This window comes from Xiphophorus couchianus, chromosome 11, assembly GCF_001444195.1.
Source record: "Xiphophorus couchianus chromosome 11, X_couchianus-1.0, whole genome shotgun sequence".
Taxonomy (NCBI): domain Eukaryota; kingdom Metazoa; phylum Chordata; class Actinopteri; order Cyprinodontiformes; family Poeciliidae; genus Xiphophorus; species Xiphophorus couchianus.
In genome coordinates this window covers 29,359,334-29,382,418 of record NC_040238.1, presented here as the reverse complement: position 1 = coordinate 29,382,418, position 23,085 = coordinate 29,359,334, and the positions used below count along the sequence as shown (strand labels likewise).

The 23,085-nt window shown below is 37.0% G+C and overlaps 1 protein-coding gene across 1 annotated transcript in view; it reads left to right on the top strand.

Moving 5' to 3' along the window:
* The window catches only part of rxfp2a (relaxin family peptide receptor 2a), a 96,611-nt gene that overhangs the window by 62,953 nt on the left and 10,573 nt on the right, over positions 1–23,085 (top strand). Inside the window, exons 9-17 of the mRNA XM_028032060.1 lie at positions 9,583–9,657; positions 11,876–11,947; positions 12,973–13,044; positions 14,101–14,175; positions 18,172–18,243; positions 18,505–18,576; positions 18,709–18,938; positions 21,115–21,260; positions 22,001–22,096. Of these exons, the coding sequence (XP_027887861.1) occupies positions 9,583–9,657; positions 11,876–11,947; positions 12,973–13,044; positions 14,101–14,175; positions 18,172–18,243; positions 18,505–18,576; positions 18,709–18,938; positions 21,115–21,260; positions 22,001–22,096 (910 nt within the window). The remainder of the gene's footprint in view (positions 1–9,582; positions 9,658–11,875; positions 11,948–12,972; positions 13,045–14,100; positions 14,176–18,171; positions 18,244–18,504; positions 18,577–18,708; positions 18,939–21,114; positions 21,261–22,000; positions 22,097–23,085) is intronic.

Sequence of the window (23,085 nt, the reverse complement as noted above, 5' to 3'; positions counted from 1 at the left end):
CATCCCCCGGGGCCCGGCACTGGTGGTGGAGGTTGAAGAAGGGTGCGGGCCTCAGGACCGGGCGAATGGAGGAGAAGGGGTGGTGGTGGGTTGAGCTCGGCTGGAGAGCGAAGGACACCATGGATGAAGGTCCTTATCAGCTGGGACTTGGTCGGTGATTGGACGTGACGTGGTTTGGTCCAGCGTTGATAGGTCGACGATTGTGGGCAGGTCGCTTCAATTAACGGGTCCCGGTGGGGATAAAAGAGTCTTCCAGTTTGAATTTGCGCCTAGGCTTCATTTCAATCTGGAGAGACTCAGACGGAGATGAGAAGACAATTAGAAGAGTTTATTGACAAACAGAATTTAAAGTCTTTGGCGCTCGGGCCCCGGCTGGGGATAACGGTTATCACAGCGTTAGCGATAGGCTTCAGATGAGCATCCCCGATGCTGTTAGGAACGCCATCCCCCAAAAAGAGGCCGAGGCCGGGGCCGAGGCCGTGAATATAAGGCAGAAAGTAAAAGGGGGAAAGAAGTTGCGCTGACTTTGGCTACCGAGTTAATAACGTAAAGGACGTGACATGACAGTTAAAGGAGAGGGAGAGTAGGACGGGAAGTGAAGACCAGCTGGGAATGCTGCAGGGCAAGAGGCGGTAGAATACACAAAACACAGGGCATAGGGACGTGGTGTGAGAGCCGGCTGGGGATACGGCAGGACAAGGGAGGAAGGGATGTTGGGAGGTGACGGCCGGCTGAGGACACAACGGGGCATGGGGTAGCAGAACGCAGGGCATAGGGGTGCTGGAGGATGAGCCGGCTGGAAATGCTGCGGGACTAGTGGGATGGACGTGGGCTGGCGATAGTTGGCAGAGGACACGGCAGGGCATGATGATAGGAAAGCCGGCGGGGAATGCGTGGGGTGAGAATGAAGGGATAGAAGCAGGGCTTAGAAGAGGGGATGCTGGTTTAAAAAACGCCAGCATTAACTAAAGAGGGTTGTAGGATGAGGGGAGCAGGGCATAAGACAGGGGATGCTGGTTGAAAAACGCCAGCATTAACTACAGAGGGGTGTAGGATAGAGGGAGCAGGGCATATGATGGGGGATGCTGGTTAAAAAACGCCAGCATTAACTAAAGCAGGGTATAGGATAGAGGGAGCAGGGCTTAAGATAAAGGGACGCATTGAATAGAGGAGATGGAGCGGGGAAAAGGATACGGGGCAGCTGGCTAGAAAAAGAAGCCAGCTGGTAGCGGCAGGGCTTAGGAGGTAACGAAGACATGGAAGGGACCAGCAGAGGAAGGAACAGGACAAGGGATGAGGGGCAGCTGGTTAGAAAAAGAAGCAAGCTGGAAGCGCAGCGAGGCATTAGAGGAGAGAGGCAGATGGCTGAAGGACAGCTGGGAATGGTTCGAGGCATAGGGAGAAGTGCCGCTGGGAGAAGAGTGATCACTATGGGTGAGCGGGGACACAGCGGGGCAAGAGAAGGTGGAATGCTGATGGGTGAAGGCCAGTAGAGGTGAAATAATGATACTATGGAGTGATATTACTGATAGAGAATGAAATCCCCCCAAAAAGAGCTGAGGCCGGGGCCGAAGCTCAGAATTAGAGGCAGGAGGAGCTAGGCTAACTAGGGGCTTACGGGCTATGTCTCGAGGAGTAATTAGAAGATGATTGCAGAGATAGAGGTAAGAGACGAGAAGATGGTAGATGAAGGTGAACAAAGTTAAAGTGGATGCTATGAAAAGATATGTTAGCTGGTGGAAGGAAGCTAGCTGTGAGATAGCAAAAGAGGATGGGAGAATGAATAGACTAGAGTGAGAAAATAACTGCCTGCTACTGAAGGTGGGATGCTGATGCTAGGATCAGACTCAGAGGGTGACCTTAGAGGAAACGGGCGAAAGACAAGATCATTCTAGAATGAACCTGAAAATAAAAGTGTGAAGGACGATGAGGGGAAGGACATGCATCACGTTTGCTGCATAAGAGTGTGCACTTTTGCCTGAGGTTGACCAACCACCACCAGTGGATCGTGCAGTGCTCGTCTGGCACTGAGGGAAGCTGCGAACACGGAGGAGAGATACTCATTACGTGAAAAGAATGCTGAAGATGAACTGGGGATTTTTATATATATATGCCCATATATAAATTATGTAAAATTTTTTGCACTTATTGGAATAAAGAACAACGACTCGCCAGATCTAGATTATCATCCATGTGTTTATCTTCAGTTACATTGGTTACTGCCACGCGACTTCGCGGGCCTTTCCGACAAATCAATCGAACGCTGCAGCTGATCAGAAATGCTACTGATCGCGTTCTTGCTAAAAACCAGGAAGATGGAGCACGAAACGCCAGTTTTAAGATCCCGACACTGGCTCCCTGTTGCCCAAAGAATTGACTTTGAAATACCGTTGTTAGTTTGCAAATCGCTGAACGACTTGGCACCACGAAACAATGAGGATCTGCCGTAAAGCATCAACCTCCCAGGCTCATGAGGTCTTTCGGTTTGAGCCGCTCTACGACCCCGGGACCAGGCCAGAAAGAGAAGGAGCATTCAGCATCTAAACCCCGCGGATTGGAGCAACTCCCGGGAGACCCTAAAACAGCTGAAACACGACTTTGATTAATCTCGACTAAAACCCGCCTGTTTAGAATGTATTGGAAACATGCTCAATTACAAAGTTAATGATGGAACTTGACTTGATATCATATTTTGTTTGTTGCTTCCCTATGCATGACTTTGGTTCTTGAGCTGTTATGATATAAAAGCACTTGCTTTCATGTGATAACCTACACTAGTAGATAATTGTGAAGTGGAAGAAAAATGCATGTTTTTTTTTCTTACAAATGCAAATATGAAAAAAATATTTTTAAAGGAGCAATTCAGAAATTAATCACAATAAAATCCAGTGCAACCATTTGCCTGTACCTAATTAGTGAATAAACTAAATGGGTGGCTGAGTTTCAGTATAAATGCAGATGATGTGTGAAGGCCTCTGAAGTTCATTAAAGAACAAACTGCATCATGAAATCCAAGACCCACAGCAGACAAGTTTGGTATAAAGCTGGGAAAAAGTTTAAAACAGTGTTTAGTTATATAACATCATCCAAACTTTGATTCTATAATGGAGCTCTGTTCAATCAATTGGAAGATTTGCACAACTGCAAGCCAACTAGGACAACTAAACTGGCTCCCAGGGCAAGGAGACCATTAATCAAAAAACACCCAAGAGGGCTTAAGTACTCTGATAGAGATGCTGGGGATATTCATATCCATGGACTTAGTCATAACAGTCCAGTTTGAAGTTTGCCACAAACCTCAAGGGACATAACAAACATGTAGAACAAGATGCTCTGGTCAGATGACGCCAACATTAAATTATTTTGTCCTTCATGCACAGCACTGTGTCAGAGGTAATGAGAAAATGCCTTAAGATTGGGCAGTCCTGGAAAAAATCTAGAAAATACTTGAGAATGGGAGAGAGGACAACAATCCTTAACACACATTATTAGTATGTTTAGACCAAAGTGTTTTCATGTCTTGGAATTTCTCAGTCATAACCCGGTGAAAAGGAATTTTCTGTCAATAGAGCTGAAATGTGGGTAAATGCAAAGCCATAAAAGTTGATTTGCAAAAGCTGCTTTGCTGTTGACTGAAGGGGACTAAACACAAATACAGGCAACACTTTTCAGGTTTTAATATTTATTAAAAATATGTAGAATTTTCATTTCACTTCACACCTACAATACAGACCAAAAGTTTGGACACACCTTCTAATTCAATGGGTTTTCTTTATTTTCATGACTATTTATAAGGCAAGAAATCCCACTTATTAAACTGACAGGACACACCTATGAAGTGAAAACCATTTCAGGTGACTACCTCTTGAAGCTCATCAAGAAAATGCAGAGTGTGTGCAAAGCAGTAATAACAGCAAAAGGTTGCTACTTTGAAGAAACTAGAATATAAGGGATATTTTCAGTTGTTTTACACTTTTTTGTTTAGTGCATATTTACACATGTGTTATTCATAGTTTTGATGCTTTCAGTGTGAATCTACAATGTCAATAGTCATGAAAACAAAGGAAACTCATTGAATTAAAAGGTGTGTCCAAACTTTTGGTCTGTACTGTATGTGTAAAATTTATGTTATAAATTGACGGTGTTTGTTTTTTATACGTTTTAGATTTAATTGCAACTACTTCAGCTGAATTTAAATGTCTTAACTGGCTACAAAACACTTTTGTCAGCATTAGTTGCCTTTAAATGTGCTATACAAACCAAACTGACTTTGAAACTTTGGAAAATTACTTGAAGCTGTTGTCTACTTCAAACTTGTTCACAGGCTGTCTGGGTGAGACTTGTTTTTGTTTTCTTTCCTCAGGCCTGTTTAGAGCTCAGGCACATCTCAGCATGTCCTTCTAAAACGCCGGCTTGACACTTGACTCCAATAAGTGTTTTCTCTTTCTCTGCCTCTTCAAAGTGGCAGACTAGAAATACGCCTTTACTTGTCAAACCCACAAGTAGTATTCTGAGATGCAATTTAAATAGGATTGAAATTATCACAGTAAAATGCAGAATTCAATGAAGAAATAAACTTCAGCAGTATATGGGCGCTCACTCTACCTCCACACTGCACAGTTCGAAACTGAAACATTTTTACAATAATGAGAGTATCTAGGAACTTTTAAATTGTAATGCAATTTTACAATGTTTTTCTGGTGCATAAATATGTTTTTTGTTTTGTTTTGGGGTTTTTTGGCCAATTATCAAAATAGAAGACAAATAAATACACCATTCTGTGATACCAAATGCTTGTTGAGCTCAGAAAGTTAGAAAATAGCTACTTGTCCAAGCTTGCCATATATACAACAGAGAAAAAAAACCCTCAAAATGTTAAATTAGCTGTGAGAACCAAGGCTGGTGAAGGACCTCATTTTATCCTGCCACCTTGCAGAGTGAAGAGGATGGGAATGATGTAAAATAAATCTTCTGCCTAAGCTAAGATTTGCATTAATGCAGTCGACATTTCTGCATAACAATTGAAAGTATTTTTTTACCAGCATGGCCAATAATTGTGGAGGGCATTTTAGATTTGCTTGAGAAAGAAGAATCATGTAGGGTACCACACACATTTTTCTTTATTTTACACGATATATTGAAAATTACACTATTTTGGCTTGGGTTTCTTCCTTTCCTCCTTAACTTTAATCATATTTTTTCTTGTTAGATTGATTTGTTATAGTTAAGATAAATCAATCTAACAAAGTTTTGAATAACATTGATCAAAACTTTAGCAATTTTAGCCTTCAGCTGAAGGCATGGAAGAAACAAATTCTGAAATACAGTATACAGTACTTATTTTAGGCTTGTAATCAATTAGTTGCAGCACCGTATGCACTACATGCATTTGAAAACAGATAAAATCTCAATCATATTTGAATCCCTCATTTCAAATAAACTCAATTTTATCAGAATCCATCATTTGGTTATACACAATAGATAGATTTGGGAATCAGGATGATTGGATAGCTGTTAGTGGGTGAAAACTTCACTTCTTTTGCTCAACTTCAGGTCAAATACAGTCTTCATAAACACACAAATTTCAGATATACATGTCAAAATACACATGCACATTTCAGAAAATATAAAATCAAGTGACTTTGACAAGCTTTTTAATTTAGATCTAAAGGGAACAACAACTTATATCCCCGGTTTGTAATTTGTGATTTCATGCAGGGCTTAAGGGCAGATTGAAGCAGGAATTAAAAATGAAGATAAGTAATGAACTCTGAAATATCGCTTTAAAGAATCGATATTCTTTAAAGTGATATTCCAAAGTGCTTTGCTTACTCTAGACATCACCTTACTCAATTTAAAATTATTCAGACTTCATTATTCTAAAGCAAAGTTGCACATTTTCCCCAATACATCCCCACTATGTGACTAATGCTATATTCATTCTTACTTTGTACTAAATTCACTCCATTTTGATCTTGCACATTTTAAACGTCATCAGATACCTGCCATTGTACCCACTTTTGATTCTACTGAGTTTCTGATTAGTTTGCTGAGATTAATAAATGCCAATTATAACTGTTATCTTATACTTTTAAGAAAGCTTGTTTTGATATTATAGAAAAAAACTGAAGTTTCATCTTTTAAATTATGTCTGAAGAAAATGGTAAGAGTCTCATCTGGCAAGAAAGAGGTTATCATTAGCAAACAAATTGAAACAATTCAAGAAGACATGGCAATCCCTTTTACAATGTATTGATAATTCAAACTAAAGAAGTCCTATAAGTTCTCAAATTTTTCATTTTTGACACTTTTGTTTTCTATTGTCTTTATTTTTTATGCCTAAATTAGAAAAAAGAAGACAAACTTGTATTCCTGATGCTTTGATTTTTCTGATCAATGAAATTGTTTAAACAGGTAGCCTTGGTAAAATTCTAAACAAACTTCAAATCGAAAAAGTTAGTTAACAAACTCATTCACTGATGCATGCAAAAAAATAAATAAATAATAACAGGTATTAAGCTGTAAGTGTTTGCATCATGCAATGCAAAATTCAAGCTGAAAATCTCATTGTTATTTTATAGAACTGAAGCAAAGGAGTTTTGGGACACCTTTATATATTGAAAGTTGGCATATGATCTTGTAAAAGGGATCATTTGTCCATGAATCAAAAACTTAGACTTTGCCTCATGTCTATTAACAATCAGAGTAAGAGCATTTTTTTTCTGACATAGCCTAGACTACTTCAGCTGGAAATGAAAAGAAATAAACCCACAAGGGCAAAGACTGTGAAGAGAAAGTCATAAAGTTGTTGACTATGAAGAGACATAATCAGAAAATAGTGCCAAACAAAACAGAGACATATTTTTGTAACGTAACTGTGGGCTGTTGTTTTAAAGTTTTTATGAGCGTGCCACATTTGATGAGGCACTTAGAATTCATTGCACAAAGTAGATCAGAAACAACAGCACTGGCACAATAGCTTGAATAAATTCAAACTTGCTGCAGTGTTGCGGATATCGTCAGGCTGGCAACATGAATGCAAAATATAGAAAATATTTAATGCCCCTAGTCAGATCTATTGATCTTATAGAAATTGTTCTCAATCATTCAGCATTTCACTTTCATGTTTCTGCTTTGTTTTGTTGGAGATTTAATAGAAAACACATTCTTAAATGTGTGTCCAACTTGTGCTACTATTTTTCTTTTGCCCTCATTCCTTTATCTGCAAGCTGTAAAAAGAAGGGAACTGATTCCATTAGGCTACTCTGTGACATATAATACCTCATGAAATGCAGATGTTGGGAATTTCTTTACATCTAGCGTGCATGAGCATCCTATACGCTGATACCCCTAAATAAAATCAAATGCAAACAATTACCTTCAGAAATAGCTTAATTAGTAAATGAAATCTAATCCTTTATCATTAAAACTCAGTATAAATCTAACTCTTCTGATGAGGCCTCGGAGAGCTTTTTTTAGTGAAAAAACCGCATCGTGAGCAGAGAGGTCGGGGCTGAGGGTAAGCTTAAAGGGACAAACTTATGTATTTTCCACCCACATAGTGCCAGTTTATAGAATAATCAAGTAATTATTTTACCTTCAGGCATTATAAAAATTCTACTTATATATGTATAGTATATGCTAAGCATAACTTAAAGAAAAAGGAAACTTGACTTTGTAATTTGATGCCTTGAAATTGGGTCTGTCTCCTCTGTTATGTAGTTAACACCTGTTCTCAGGAGCACTGGACTGACAAATAGTTTGTGCTTTATGAGGAAGAAGCTCGGCTTGGGACTACACCTTCAGCGAGGAGCTGTGGATAAATAGACGTTTAGTTATCCCTGGATGGTTTTCACAGGAGATTTAAGGATTCCCCCAAACATGCATGAATGTATCAAAACAGCACTCCAGGTATGTTTGGGATGAGGGAAAAATATTATGACATAATGTAAAACTCAAAATAGTAAATTTTACACACCATTTCCCTTGGATAATAGACCAGGCTAAATGTCCCTTGTCCATTATCCAAAAATAGAATATGCACAATGTGTATTTAAACTGACAGGCTGGGCAAGGAGAGCATTATTCAGAGAAGCAGCTAATAGGTTTATGGTAGCTCAAGAAGAGATGCTGAGATCCAAATATTGCTTTTATATAAAAGTGACAAGAAGAAAAACACAAGAAGTATTTGAATTTTGTCAAGATACAACAAACATGTAGCAGGTGTTCGGATTAGACTAAAATGCAACTTTTTAGAAAAGGCTGTGCTTCACTCTTAAGACACTAAAATATGGCAGTGGAAGCATCATGCAGTGGTGACGCGTTTCCTTAAGCATGGAGAGAGAAGTTGATCAGAGTTAATAGATGGACGGAGCTAAACAAACCTGTAGGAAAATCTACTACAAGCTACAAAAAGCTTCCGATTTGGGCAAAGGTTCACCTTTCACCTAGATAACGCCAATAATTTTTTAACCAATAGAAGGTGCTAAATGTCGATCTTTATAAATGCAAAGACGGTGAAAAGATTCCCCAAATCATTTTGAAAAAAAGGCAAGTTTAAATTTTAGTCCACTAACCAATAATGCTGTAAGAAAAATTATGTTTTGCTATCATTCTTACATAAGTAGTTACCGGTTTGCTCTTCATTTATAGGTTAATTATATGTGTGAGACAGAGCTAACCTTTCTTTAATCCTTAAAACATGTTCTTTGAAGATGGTCTTCTGAGAGTTTCCTTAGTCGTAAACCTGTGTTTGTTTATGATCTGTGCCCCCCTACGTAGAGATTCCTTAGTCGTAAAGCTGCGTTTGTTGTGTGTTACTTCCTGAGTGACTACTGATCTTATCAACACCAGCCCCCTTTTATTTTGTGTTAATGAAAGGCAAGTTTTACTGCAGGGTTTCAGAACACATGGTGAGATGTTCAGAGGAGCAGTCCGCTGTGTCTTTTCCTTTTGCAAAAGCTTGGTTGAAAACTCAAATGTTGTCTGTGGTTCTTTGTATTTTAGGTACACAAAAATACCTATCAAATGCACTTTGTTGAAGTAATAATGAAATCTGGATAAAATACATTGAATTTAGTAGCGCTAAGAGTGTAAATGCATTTTACAAGACCCCATACATCTTTTTTTTGATGAGGGATAACAAAGTTTCAGCTTCTGAAGTAAGATCCCATCATACAGTGTTTGCTTTAGGATATGCATGCTTTACTCAAGTCTGTTTTGGATAGTAGAGTTTGCTTTGCAGCCATCTTGGGGCCACGACATCAGAGCTCAAAGAAAATTAGCTTATTAAGAAGGCTGCCTCTGGACTATTCTGAAAGACCTCAGAGAAGTCCAGAGAGTCATTTATGTTTAGCACAGGTTGCTAAACGTTTTCATAAAGTATTCGCTATAGTTAATTTCAGCGATTAATTTCTTTTGACCAGAATCTGGCTCATCTCACCATCAGCTGTTAGAGGCTGGAGTACAAGCAGTGTAAGACAAGAATCTCATCTAGGTTGAATGTCACGGTGATCAAAGCAGCAGCTCTCACTCTGTAAAGTTTAATCTCTGTGCAGTAAAATGTCCATTGTCTCTCCGTAGATCAATGGTGCACACCTCACTGCAGCAGCTTCCTCATCCCAGCTTCTGTCAACACATGCCTGCCCTGGACTGGCTGTGAGTCTGCTCTGACAGTGTACTTGTGTGCATGCAGGTGTGTAGTGAGAGATTTGATTGATGTTGTTTGTGTGCTAGAAAGGGAGAGTGAATGTGCTTTTTTATTTATTTATTTTTTGCAGCCTGTATTTGAAAATAATATGACAGGAAGCGGGAGAAGACATGCGGCGAAGCTATCAACGACAGGAGTCAAACTCATGACGGCCATGTCGAGAATAATATCCTCTGTGTACAGGCCGCCACACAGCGATGTGAATGTGTGTTTAGTGCATGTGAGTGAACAATAAGGACATATTAAAAAAGCATGCGGAGAGGTTAGAGTGATGCTTCTGACTAACAGGCATCTTCAGGTTATGTCGCTGTGGCCGGCCAGCTTGACCAGCCGCATCATCCGTAAGATGAGACTGAAATTCTCTATGACCTCATGCTTTCTGCAGCTTTTGTGTCTGAATGTCTGGAGCACTCTGCAGTCCTGGACTCAAATTTACTCAGGTTGTTTAAATGTGTTTTTCTTTTTATTTTTGGAAAATACCAGAAAACACCACTGTTTTTATTCTCTTTTGGAATCAAACATTTATAAAGACAAAATCAAAAAATCTAATTATGATCAAATCGAATGGATTACCACGCTTGAACTTGCTTACACCAGCTCAAACAAAATCATTCTGTGTAGTTCTTAATATCTCTCTTTGATGGTCTGGTCATGATAATCTTTTAAGTACGCGCTTGTGATTATCTTGCGGTTGGCTTTGTTTGTTGGTTCTATTTGAGTTGTTCTACTAATAATTTGGTTTGTTTGCACCACAGATTGCAGCTTATGGTGCTCCCACTAAAAAGCTGGACTTTAAGTTACTTGTAATTGATTTTATAGAATACAAATATAGTTGGTGCTGATGGACTGATAGTAATATTCATTTGTAGATCTCACAATCACATGTCTATGTACAAAGCAACAATTTTTCAGGATTAGGGTGAACTACATTACTAAAGCTAGATCAGTTAAAGTTAATATGGCTCCCATACTGCCTCCTTTCTGTCCTTGTCCTGCTTTAGTTTAGTGCTGCTGTCAACATGCCTGAACACAGTATCTTTGTGGAAAGACTTAAATATGTTGTGTTTAGCTTCTCTTGATAAATATTGCTTGAAAATCAGATATATAGTTTATCTATAAACTCTCATGATACACATACATATATTTTTTCAGTTTACTACATTTTAAGTGTTTTAAAACCGATATAGTCAACTAAAGTAGACAACACAATGAAAGTGATTTTCTGTTCGACCAGGAGGAGTGAATGCTGCAAGTCAATGACTCACTGCAATCTACTGGGTTTACTTAGAAACGTTTTAAGCAACTTTGTACAATTATTGTGCTTACTTTACTGTGAGATAACTAGAATCAATTAGAAAGTATGGATGATTGAATTTAAATATTTTTTTGTAAAGTGCCTCAAGACTTGTTGTCAATTTGCACTATATAAATAAAATGAATTGAATGCACTGTAGTTAAATTTGGTGGTCTGAAAGTCAGATATTTACTTTATAATTTATTTCTTACACAGGATGGTATTACTTTGATCACATATTGTGAGAACCCTTGGTGTTATGTTTTATCAGGATCCGTCTCTGAATTCTTAATTATTCCCAAGTACAACATTATTTACTTTATCTATGAAGGGAAGTTTCAAAATAAGAAACTTCCCTTCTTTAACTGAAGTTGAAAAAAAGTTGATCCATTCGTTATGTCCAGGGTGGAATATTGCAAAGGGATTGTATCTAGATGTCCAAATAAATGCCTTAAACCTCTGCAGTAAGTTTAAAACAGAGGTGCAACTGAGATTTTAACAATTTTCAACAAAGGAGCTCCTGTCACATTTTCCCTGCCCTGGAATGAAATGTTTCTCGTCTGCAATGTTAAATTTTCTCTTGGAAATCTTTAATTATTACACTATTGGGAAAACATGTATTTTTACCATATGGCCTATCTGTTGTAGTGGTGATTGTACTTGATTGATATATTTAATATTATTAATTTAACATTTCTGAGTGCTACTTGGGGTCATGTTTTACATATTTGAAAGCTATATTTATATTAATTCCTCTAAGATCTCAGTTTCTTTTGCATGTTTCATGTTCACACCTGAACCCTTGTGGTTACTTTTAAACCCTTTCACCAAAATGTTCATTTTGTTTGCCTTGCTTTTATCTCTTCTCTCAGGGATCTCGAGGGAAACCAGATTCAGACTCTCAACTATTCCATCTTAAAAACATGCAGCAAACTTGAAGTCCTGTGAGTATATGATAGACACATCAAATGATTTATCCAATATGGCTGGTATGTTTTTATTGCATTCATCCAGTGTTTTGAGAACAATCTGGTCACTTGTGCATGCTATTATTAACTTTCCACTGCAGCTGTGTCCTCAGCATGAAGCAGAAGATTAGTTGAAACTTTTGATTGACAACTCGGCTGCAGCGACACCACGAGTTGTGGACTGTTTGTCCTGCATTAATTGAAATATAACATTTTTGGGGGAATAAAGTAAATATTTACCAAACTTAGCCATCTTTTGCTGGCCTGATACCTTTGAATCCTCAATTTTATTCCTAACGTTTAAAATGAAATAATGTCCAAACCCATCTTTGCTAGAGGTACAAAAGTGTTGTAGTGCTCCATATATGGAATCTGTTAAGATCAGACAATTGGGCTTTAACATCAATTTCTCTGTGGTTTCCTGCAAATAACTTCACAGACCTGAAGTTTGATCATTTGAAAAAAATGTTGTTGTTTTTTTTCTTTGCCTTAGTTTTGAATGATAAGACACAAATGCTTCACCAAATGTCTCTGGTAATGCTTTGCACTTCACTAACATCACCTTATAACTGTGTTTTATTGTCGGTGTTTGTTTTTTGTTGGGCTTTTTATTACAGATTCTCTGTCTCATATTATATTGTTACAGCACAGTGACAGTTTTAGCAAATATGTAAAAAACATACTTTTATGAATGTTGACCTCCAAATGTTGAACCCCAATATGTATTTATTTATTATATTGCTCTGATAGTTATAGATGTGTGTGCATGTTTTTCTTGCATTATAAAAACTTCTACCAGGACTATTTGACTATTTCAGACTAGCTGGAGATTTTTTGTGTGTGTTGGAGAGGAAGGAGAAGAAAATAATGCAAAATGTTGTTAGAGCCAAACTTCTTCCCAGATTCACAGTGGGTTAGGTTTCATACAGCCACAGCAGGGATCCACCGTAGCACATTGTCTTACTCTGCATGCTTTTTGACTGCAAATCTGTCTTGTTCAGATTACTGATGGACAACAGAATCACAAGAGTCCCTGAAGACACATTTCAGTCTCTGTGGAAGCTTGGTGAACTGTGAGTATATATTTGTTTCTTTCTTTCTGTGCACATATTTGAACACATCAGCACACACTCACTTTGATTAAAAATGTTTTCAGTCAAGACTGATACTTCTGCTTAATGGGTATTTACATTTGGTTGAAATTTTTGTTTTAGTGGAAGATATTCAGCAGCTTTGGGTCTTTACCAGTGCTGTTTGTCAACAGATAAAGGAATAGATCTTCAATAAGCGGTATTACGTTTCCTGCAAATTAATTTAGCAAAATGTAAGAACTGAATTTGTAATTACCGTATTTAAGTCGACTCAAAAATAAAAACTGTACGGCAAAGTTAAAGACATGCTTTTATTTCTGAGATTTTTGTCTTTGTCTATACTGGCGATATACAATGAGCTTGAAAGGGGGATTAGAGATACAAAGGCACCAAACTAAAAATGACTGAGGGTCACTTACAAAATGCCCCCACCTTAAGAGTGCATGGCAAGACCTAAATAGCAACATAAATATCTATGCAACGTGCTATAACCCAGCATTGGCAGAGGAAATATGCTTCACTCTAAAGTAACATATTATTTCTGGATGTGTCATTAAGGGTTGTGCTATGGAATTACATGACATATTCACTAACATATATATCTAATACAGTGCTCTTTTCTTACTTGTTTAAATACATCTGAAATTGTTGCTTCTGTAGTAGTGATGTTAAAAGCTATAAAAGACTTTACCCTGGCATCGAGGTTCTGCCTCAAGCAGGACAATAACCCTAAGCAAACAGCCAGGGCTCCAATTAAATCATTTAGAACTTGAAAATTAACCATTGCTGACGTTCTCCTTTGAGGAAAGAAATGACAGCTTAAAGACTAGACGAGAAACACCCGAAAGGACTTTTAGAAATTATTCCAGTGAAATACGGTTTTGCAAACCGCTGAGTCAGGTTTCCTGAATACTAAAAGTATAAGTAGCATAGATACCTTTTCAAACTTGAATACTTTCTGCAGGCTATGACTGATAATCCCTTTCATAAATATATAATATGGTCACTTTTCATTTCCTTTCCTTCAATCTTGTTTAGAAATCTTTCTGGTAATAGAATCAATGAGCTGCCAAAGAACACATTCAAGAACCTCTCCAAGTCCCTCCTGAAACTGTGAGTAACAAATTATACCAAGATTCAAACATTGTCTTTGATTTTGTGCACATTGTAACCCTGCCAAACTAAGGTGGAATTTAAAGTATTAGGACTAAAGAAAGTATGAAGATCTCTAGTTTAAAGGTGGGATTCAAAGAGCTTGACCCTGCTGGAGAGAAAAAGGGAGACTTCATTAAAACAGATAAGTTTTCTTCTGTTTTTAGACTTGAAACAATTCTGCTACTGTTGTGTGATAGAAAGTCATGTAACATACAGATGTAATTATTTCAATTCATTTCATGCTTATTTAATCAAGGACAGCACAGTAAACAATGTTACATGACAAAAACAAAGCAACTGTTGTTTTATACGAATGTCATCAACCCACAACATAATTTATAAACCTAATCCTTGATTGGATCTTTTTAAGACAGCAAAATTAGAATTAAAGAGTCCCATCACACACACACACACACAGGCACATGCATATGCTGAATTACTGTAACTATTAAGAAATGCAAAAAATGCACATTTGAGAAAACTAATGCTCCACAATAAAGTAGGTTGGTATATATCAGTGTTAACAGATTTGCTTTTGTTTCTGCCATTTTTTTATGAACATAGAAAAGGGCAATAGAATGGAAGAAACAATTGAGGGAACAATGAAAAACCAGGAGCTTAAGTACTGAGGCAGGGTTTAAATATGAACTAATCAGAAGAAATGTGGAACAGTTGTGGGAGAAGGAAAGCAGGGAAACTGAGGTATGGAGACTAATTAACACTGAGGAAACTGAATTAAGGCTAAAAAAAAAAAAGCATTGAAAAACCATTAGGGAAAGGCCTGGAACTAAAATAAGAGAATAAACCAAAATATGCGGATAAAAGAACATGAAAACAATCAGGAATAAACTAAATACAAAGGAATGAACAAGTATGACAACAGCATTGTAATAATATTGAAAACAGAAAGCTGAATAGGATATGACCCAAAGAACATAAATAAAGCAAGGAAGTAATTAAACTGCAAACAAAAAACACAACCAAACTCAAACTCCTGTGGATTGTGACTAAGCTATGACATGACTATTTAGAGCAATAAAATTATACTCAAAAGTAGGGTCAAAATAAACATGAACAATATAATGAAATAACGAAATACAAAAAAGTGTTTCAAATGTTTTCTTCGAATCTGTATATACTCGTGTAGTGTGATTATTTCTTTAAAACATGCAAAATTATTATTGTTAATGCAAAACAATAGTGGCCATATTTAAAAACTGCGCATTGCACCATCAGGTGCAGCAGTCTACAGGGTAATAAAAAAAGCAAATAAAAAACCACGAGAAAGAAAAGTACATTAGTAAAATAAACCAAACATTTCCAGTCATAAATAAAACATAGAGGTAATAAATTAAAGCAATTCTTCTTGGCAGTGGTTTGGTTGTGGTCTAATTTTAAAGAAACCAATTTGAATTAAGTGGTTTTTCATAACATAAAAGTTTCATAACATGGCTTTTTTTGTACACACTCCCATCCAAACATTAAAGTGTTACCTGCTGGAGTAGAACTAACATTTTTACCCACCCTGAAACACATTGACTTGTGGGAAAAGCACTAGTAGGCATTTTAGATTGCATCTCCTTGGTTGTAGGAGGGAGGGAAAAGGGAGTATCTTCTATTACTGCCACCTACTGGTACATTTGTTCCTTCAAATTGTCCCAGGAGGTTTCACTAGAGTTTGTTCCCCTCAGCTGGCTTTATATAGCTGGTTTGATAAATCCCGTAGTATGTGATCCCTCAGCAGCTGCAGTTAAGTATGTGATCCCGGTCTTTCAATCATGAAACAAAAACGTCTGTTAGTGTGAACTCCAGGCCTTCTCGTAATCTCTATTCTAGTGTATCCCAAGCTTAAACCATCATGCAGAACATTTCACCTTAGATAGTGAAAAACCTGACCAAAGGATCAAAATGAGCACCAGTGGTTTTGTTACTGGAACCCTTCAGTTTGAGGAAAACATTCCTTACACATCTTTAGTATAAACTGCTGACGAAGAAAATTAAAAGAATCAAAACTATCCTGTATTTCTCTATATTTTTAAAATTATTTTTTAGATTGAAACTGAGATGATAAAAGTGTTGTGGAAGTGAATGTTATTTTAAAGTAAATGAAAAGCCAAAAGTCTCCAGACATTGGCTGCAGACAAATGACCTCAGCTACATGTCCTGCATGTATTCTGATTGGCTGAGTCACTGCTTTCCTTTATTCTATATTTAGTCGCATCTGACTTCTGTTTAGAGTTTTCCTACTTTATGAATTCAGAGGTCAAATCAAATAGTCTCTCGATTTATATAGCACTAGACAAAAACAGTTACGTTTGCCCAAACTGCTTCATACAGTTAAAATATTTAATAACATTTATCATTAAATTATTATTTTACAACTTTGGGGCACTCATATTCTGGATAGAGTTTCACATTTTTATTGCTAGGTCTTCAGGAGTTTATTAATATGAAAAGAAAGTGATAAAACTAGACAGTGATGATATATCTAAACCAATAAACCTCGTCCTGAAACATTTGTATACCATAAATGACTTCTTTCTTTCCAACATTCAACCAGGGTGTATTTAAAAGCAACACACATACTTCAAATAGTGAAAGGATTAAAAAATAGCTTTACTCTTCCTGTTTAGAAGCTCCTAAAGTTAATTATTTGAAATGCCACAGCATATGCCAAGATAAGAATAATTGTGACAGCAGCTGAAAGATTAATGAAGTCAGGAATAAAGGCAGGGTTCCCTCATTTAAAAGTTCTGAAACTACCGGTAAAATGTTTTTAATGTGATTCCAACTTCACAGGCAACTATAGTACTACGGTACTATAATGACTAGGTCCAAATAGAAGAAAATTCTGTTATGTTACCTGTTCAGATTTAAGATGTTGGCCACAATTCATTTCTTACTTCAGTTGTGCATGTGGACCGACTTAACCACCAGGATTATCCAGTTTAATAAGAAAAATCAGGAGAAATTCGATGCTCCTGAAATAATAAAGCAAACCCAATCCTATTAAACCTGCCTCTATTACTGGTCTTGTCAACCCCGTTCAAAAATGTCACTGAGGTACAAATTGTCAATTGCCCAACTTCAGCCCCCTCTAGAGCGATTGTCCTGCAACTTTTTTAATGTGTCCCTTTTCCAACACATCTGTATCAAATGAATGCCTTGTTGCCAGGCCTCTGCAGAGCTGGACGACATGCATGATATCAGGTCTCAATGACTGGGCTTGGAAACCCATAGTACAGCTTGTCAGAAATACATCTTTTTTATTTAAAGTTAAACACTGTCATGCTTTTAGTCATGTTTGGGATCATCTACCCAAAAGGTTTATAGGCCAAACATTGTTATGCAGTCTGTTATGTGGTTTTGTGGCTTGTTCTGTCTACAAGGCATAGGATTAATTAAGGACCAGAAGTGTGGTTTCTGTATTGAATCCGATCAGGTGTTAGCAGTTGTGCTGTTGTCTGTTTCCAACCACACTGCAGTGTCAGATGACCAAAATTTTTCTGTTTTATGGGAAACGTTTGTCAGAACACTGACTAACATTAAACCGTGACCAAACATTCACTTTTCCCCAGTTCTATAAAGTGAAATCAAAGAATCCCCGGGGGATTTCTTAGATTTATGAAATTACCCAAGTTTTAATAGTTTTTATACTTAAATAGACTGGCATGATGCAACAAACTTTGTTTTATTTGACGTCCTCCTAGAGCCGCTGCCTAGAGGATGGTTTGCAGCAAACTGCGGTGGAGCAGAGATACACGCATTGCTTCTCTGCTTCACTTAAACAACAATTCCAAGAGGAAATCTTGAAATTTTGGTGCCTGTTAAATATTTTGAGGCAGACATAAACGGAAAAAAAGCTGGAGATTTTCTGTTAGCAAAATATTTACTGATTTTTCAAGACATCCCACACTGAGTTTGTAAGTAATCCTAAAGTATTTCTTTCTGTAGAAATATATCCTACAATCCCCTTCTCCGCATTCATCCAAGTCACTTCAACCACCTGACACAGCTTCAGTCTCTGTAAGTATAAAACACATCTGAGTTTCAACAGTTTCTTTGAAAACAGAATTGCCTACCAACATACTTTCAAAGCTAATATTCTGTTGTTGACTAAATTTAAAACCTTTGTTTTAACCTTCAACCAACTATTTAAAGAATTTAAAAAAATATTATCACATTGCAAAAAAATTCTTTTAATGTGACTTTATTGCTGTGTACACTTGCCCCACACACATGCCTCCTGCTCTCTGACCAGTGGCAATATTTTCTGTTTTTATTCAGGGCTCTGGAAGGTATCGAGATACCAGATATTCAGACTAAAATGTTTCTTCCCATGAAGAACCTTTCACACATGTAAGTAAGATCTTGATGAAATGCCACCACTGAATAAGTAGTACTACATTAAATTTTTTAATGAGCAGTCATTGTCTGTCTCCTTGTTTTCTTTCCGCTGCCATCATTTATATTTGTTTTTGTCCATCTCAGCTACTTTAAGAAATTCCAGTACTGCTCCTATGCTCCTCATGTGAGATCCTGCAAGCCCAACACAGATGGCATCTCTTCATTTGAGGACCTGCTGGCAAACATGGTGCTGCGGGTGTCTGTTTGGGTCATGGCTTTCATTACCTGCTTTGGGAATCTTTTAGTCATCGGTATGAGATCACTGATCCGTGCAGAAAACAATCTACATGCTGCCTGCATCAAAGTCCTCTGCTGTAAGTATCTGCACATCATTAAACTGTTTTTAAGAAGGAAGAGATTTACTGATTTAAATGTATACCAATTTATGCTATAAATTACACCGTTGTGGATTAAGGTTTTGTCATTTTGTTTTTCAGAATGTTTCACATTTCTGTGCTATGCCTGCGAACAATAATTTGAAAAAGGCATGTCGCAAAGCTAAAGGAAAAACACATGAAGTTTCCATTGTGTGTATTTTATGTGTGTCACAGTAGGAAGTGTAGTTGTTTGGTTCTCCACTGCTTGAGCTCATGTCCACTCTTCATATCGATGTATTAATCTGTAAGCATTTGTCAGAGCAACTCTGAATTAGAATCAATTGGAAAGCACTTTGAGTGGTTGGTATGAGCAAAAAGCAATGTAGAAATTCAATTTACTATTTTATTAGGTTTTACAGGAGCATCAAATGTAGACACATATAGATTCATTACACACACAGCAAAATATATCATTTTATCTCTGCTCTTACATAGGCATCAAGTGTAATCTCTTGAATTTTCCATCATCACCATGTACAACATGTAATTTGTGGGGAAATTCAGTGCGTCTTACACATTGTAGCATTAAAATGTTTGGGACTTTAACACTTCACATATTTTTAATCATTCAACATGTGATGCTGAACATGCAGAAAATATGTATATTTTTTGTGTAGAAAGTAAAAAACTATTTTAGATTTGACTTATATGTGATGACTGAATATTTAGTATATTTCTGTTGACTCTGGCTTTCAGATTTCAACCTCTGGATCAAATCCTGATTGATGGCGAACCATTTTTGTTTTATTGTTTGCAATTTGTTTCCATCTTGTTATTCGATTTAAGAATCGATCACTGGTTGTCAACAGGATTGCTATCTTGGGATTTTTGTGGCTGCTGATCCAAGCTTTCATCGCTATGTTCTTTCTCTGGTATTGATTTAACTTTGTAAATAATTTAGCAATGTGCTCAGGTCATTGTCCACTTGAAATCAATGTCATTTCTGACTTAGATTTAACTTCTTAGCTGATGTTTTGAGATAGTGCTTTATTTTTTTTTCACATTTCTTGTCCTTTTGTGAAGTGTACCAGTCCCATCTGCAGCAAAACGCCCACATAACATGATGCTCCAGCCATCTGTGTCCTTAAGCATGCAAGCCTTCCTCATTTTTCTCTGAATATAACAGCGTTCATTGTGTCCAAACACTTTACTTTTTGTTTCATCGGACCACGAGACATGCCACCAAAAATCAAGGTCTTTGTCCCTGAGAGGATGTATTTTATGTTGCTTCACTGGCTTTTCAGACAATTTCACTGTGAATAATGACAAGAATGTTTATTCATATAGCACATTTACAACAACCTTAGCTGGCCAGAGTGTTTCACAATCAAAGCTACATATAGCATATAAAATAAGAAATAAAATCTTTACATAAAACATGATAAAATTGGCAATAAAATAATAATAGGAATAAAAACAATTCATACTTTATTTCATCTTGATTTCAGTTTCTCAAAGACTTGTACCAATTAAATACTATTTGTTTCTTTTCTTAACTGGTGTTGAAAGCCAGAAAAAATAAAACCTCTTTAGCTTTATGCTAGGGTTCATGTGCATGTTTTAGAACCAAAATATTTTCAACTCTTGAACACAGAACCCATCTCCTTCTCATGTCACTTTAACTTGCACATAATTGAGTGAAAGAACACGGATGAACAAAAATTGGAGAGAGGTCAACGATTCTTTCCTTGGCTTCCAATGCCTTGACATCATCAACTGGGATTTTCTAGATTTATTAAAGGTGTAGTAATCATATCATAGTATTATTATAATGTTATCCTGGGTTTTTGCAAATGGAAATAAGCTTTGTAATCCCACCTCACATAAAACATGAAAGTTTACTCTGATTTAATGTTAAATAGAGAGAAAAAAAGAGTTATGCAACTTTTTATAATGTATGTAAATATCTTGTTTCATCTGTTTGTTTGAAGTAATGCAGATTTCCCCTGGCAGGTTGTTACTCTTGACTGCTCTCAAATGGTAGCAATATTAGGTTTCTGAATTTTAATGAGACACTTTTTTTGTTCTGTTGGGAGCAACCAACAGCTGGCAGATAGACATAAACCCACCCTGAGGTGTTTCTATTAAAATATGTGTGTGTCCTATCATCTAGGTGCAGACTGTCTGATGGGGGTGTACTTGTTTTTCGTTGGAGTGTTTGATGTGAAGTTCCGGGGACAGTACAATCGAAACGCCCTGCTGTGGATGGAGAGTGTGGAGTGTCGCACCATTGGCTTTCTAGCCATGCTCTCCTCAGAGGTGGTGCAACAAACTTTAATCAACAACTTATGTGATATATAAAAATGGCTGTTTGAGTTTGAATATTTTGTGGATATTCTCAAATCCAGACACAGTCAGAAATCATATTTAGATGCTCTAAATGTTCCTGGGGAAGTTGCAGGGGAACTACAATATCGACAAGCTTAGGCATTACTCTGTTTGGATACTGGTTTTCTCGGCAAAATTGGTAGATCTCATTTTATTTGCTTCTGTGGAACAAGTTTTCAGTTTCAGCTATTTAACCCAAATTGCCATCATAAGATAAAAAGAAACTTGATCCAATGTTCATGAATAACTTAGGAAACGGGCTCCAGCCAATCATGAAATTGAAAATACTGGAACTACACTGTGATTGTCCACATGGAAACAAGGTTAATGTAATTATAAATTTAGAGAGCAACCGATTAATAATATCACATCCAATTGTTGCTTTTAAAATTCTTGTGTAAGAAGAATGATTAAAATCCAAAAGCAACCAAACATGAGTGTATGTAAAGTAGACGTACATGGACAATCCACTAGTGGTCATAGCAGCTGCACATACAAATATCCATTAAGGTGAGTAATCAACCAGTGTGCAGTGAAAATGAAGATAAGTTTTATATGCTATCAGTTATGGAAAAAATTTAATAAAAATTACCTTGCAATTTTGGAAGCATTTATGCTCTATATGTTCACTTTTACTATTCCTATTTTTTATAGTTATTATTTTCTCCCAGGTATCTGTTCTCCTCCTGACGTACTTGACTTTGGAGAAGTTCCTGGTTATTGTGTTCCCTTTCAGCAATTTGCGCCCAGGAAAACTTCAGACTGGGGTGAGATATCTCATCTCTCTCTGATCCAAATTTGAATGTTTTTGTGTGTTTTTATGCTTATCCAGCACTGATTCTCTGTAATTCAAATTCAGCTGCCTTGTTGTGTAGAATCCAGTGCTGCGCAGTGTAGTGCAGTCACTCATCATTTTGGAAATCCTGCATAAAATAATGTGAGCATGTTTATTATATCAGTAAATCCACACACAGATGAGTTGGTTCACGCAAGCAAAATTTTTTGGCAGCACTGAATGCACAGGCTGCCTGTATCCGAGTCATTTGTAGAGAACATTATAAAAACACAGACAGTGTGAAATCTGCAAACATAAATTACAATAAAACAAGATTTCTCTTTTTCAAATACACAAAACAGAATATTGTTACGTCCTCTTAAGACCGGTTAGGAGAAGGCACATTAACTGAGGTGTGAGCATTGAGAAGAAGAAAAGGACATCTTGTTTGAAAGGCAGATAGTTTCCAGCTGCTTGTCTTTGTTCAGAAAGTAACAAGAGACGCTGATGTCCTGTTAAAAGATATGCAGACTTAATTAGATTTCCAAGCCTACGGCTGTTTTATTGCTGACAGCGAATCCCATCTAAGGTTTTTAACAATCTGTCATCAATCTGTTTACAATTCTGCTCTTATTTTACCCGAGTTAATAGGTGTAAAATACGTTTACAGCTGTATAAAACCCTGAAATACAAACCTGTTCCTCACAAACACCATGAATAGTTTTAATGGGCACTATTATGTGAAATAAACTTTTGTGAGCTTTACATCATTTTATAATGTTGTTCCCTCATCAAAAACATACTTGGGTTGTTGCTTTGATTCATTCTTACATATTTGAGAAATCCTTCAATCTTCAATGGTAACTATTCAGATGTGCTAAACGCCTGATCTCACTGAGCGCCGCCTTTTCCACGCAGCTCCAAACTGAGGTTCCACCTCACAAAGCAGCCCTCATCCATGACTCCTTCATTCAGCTCCTA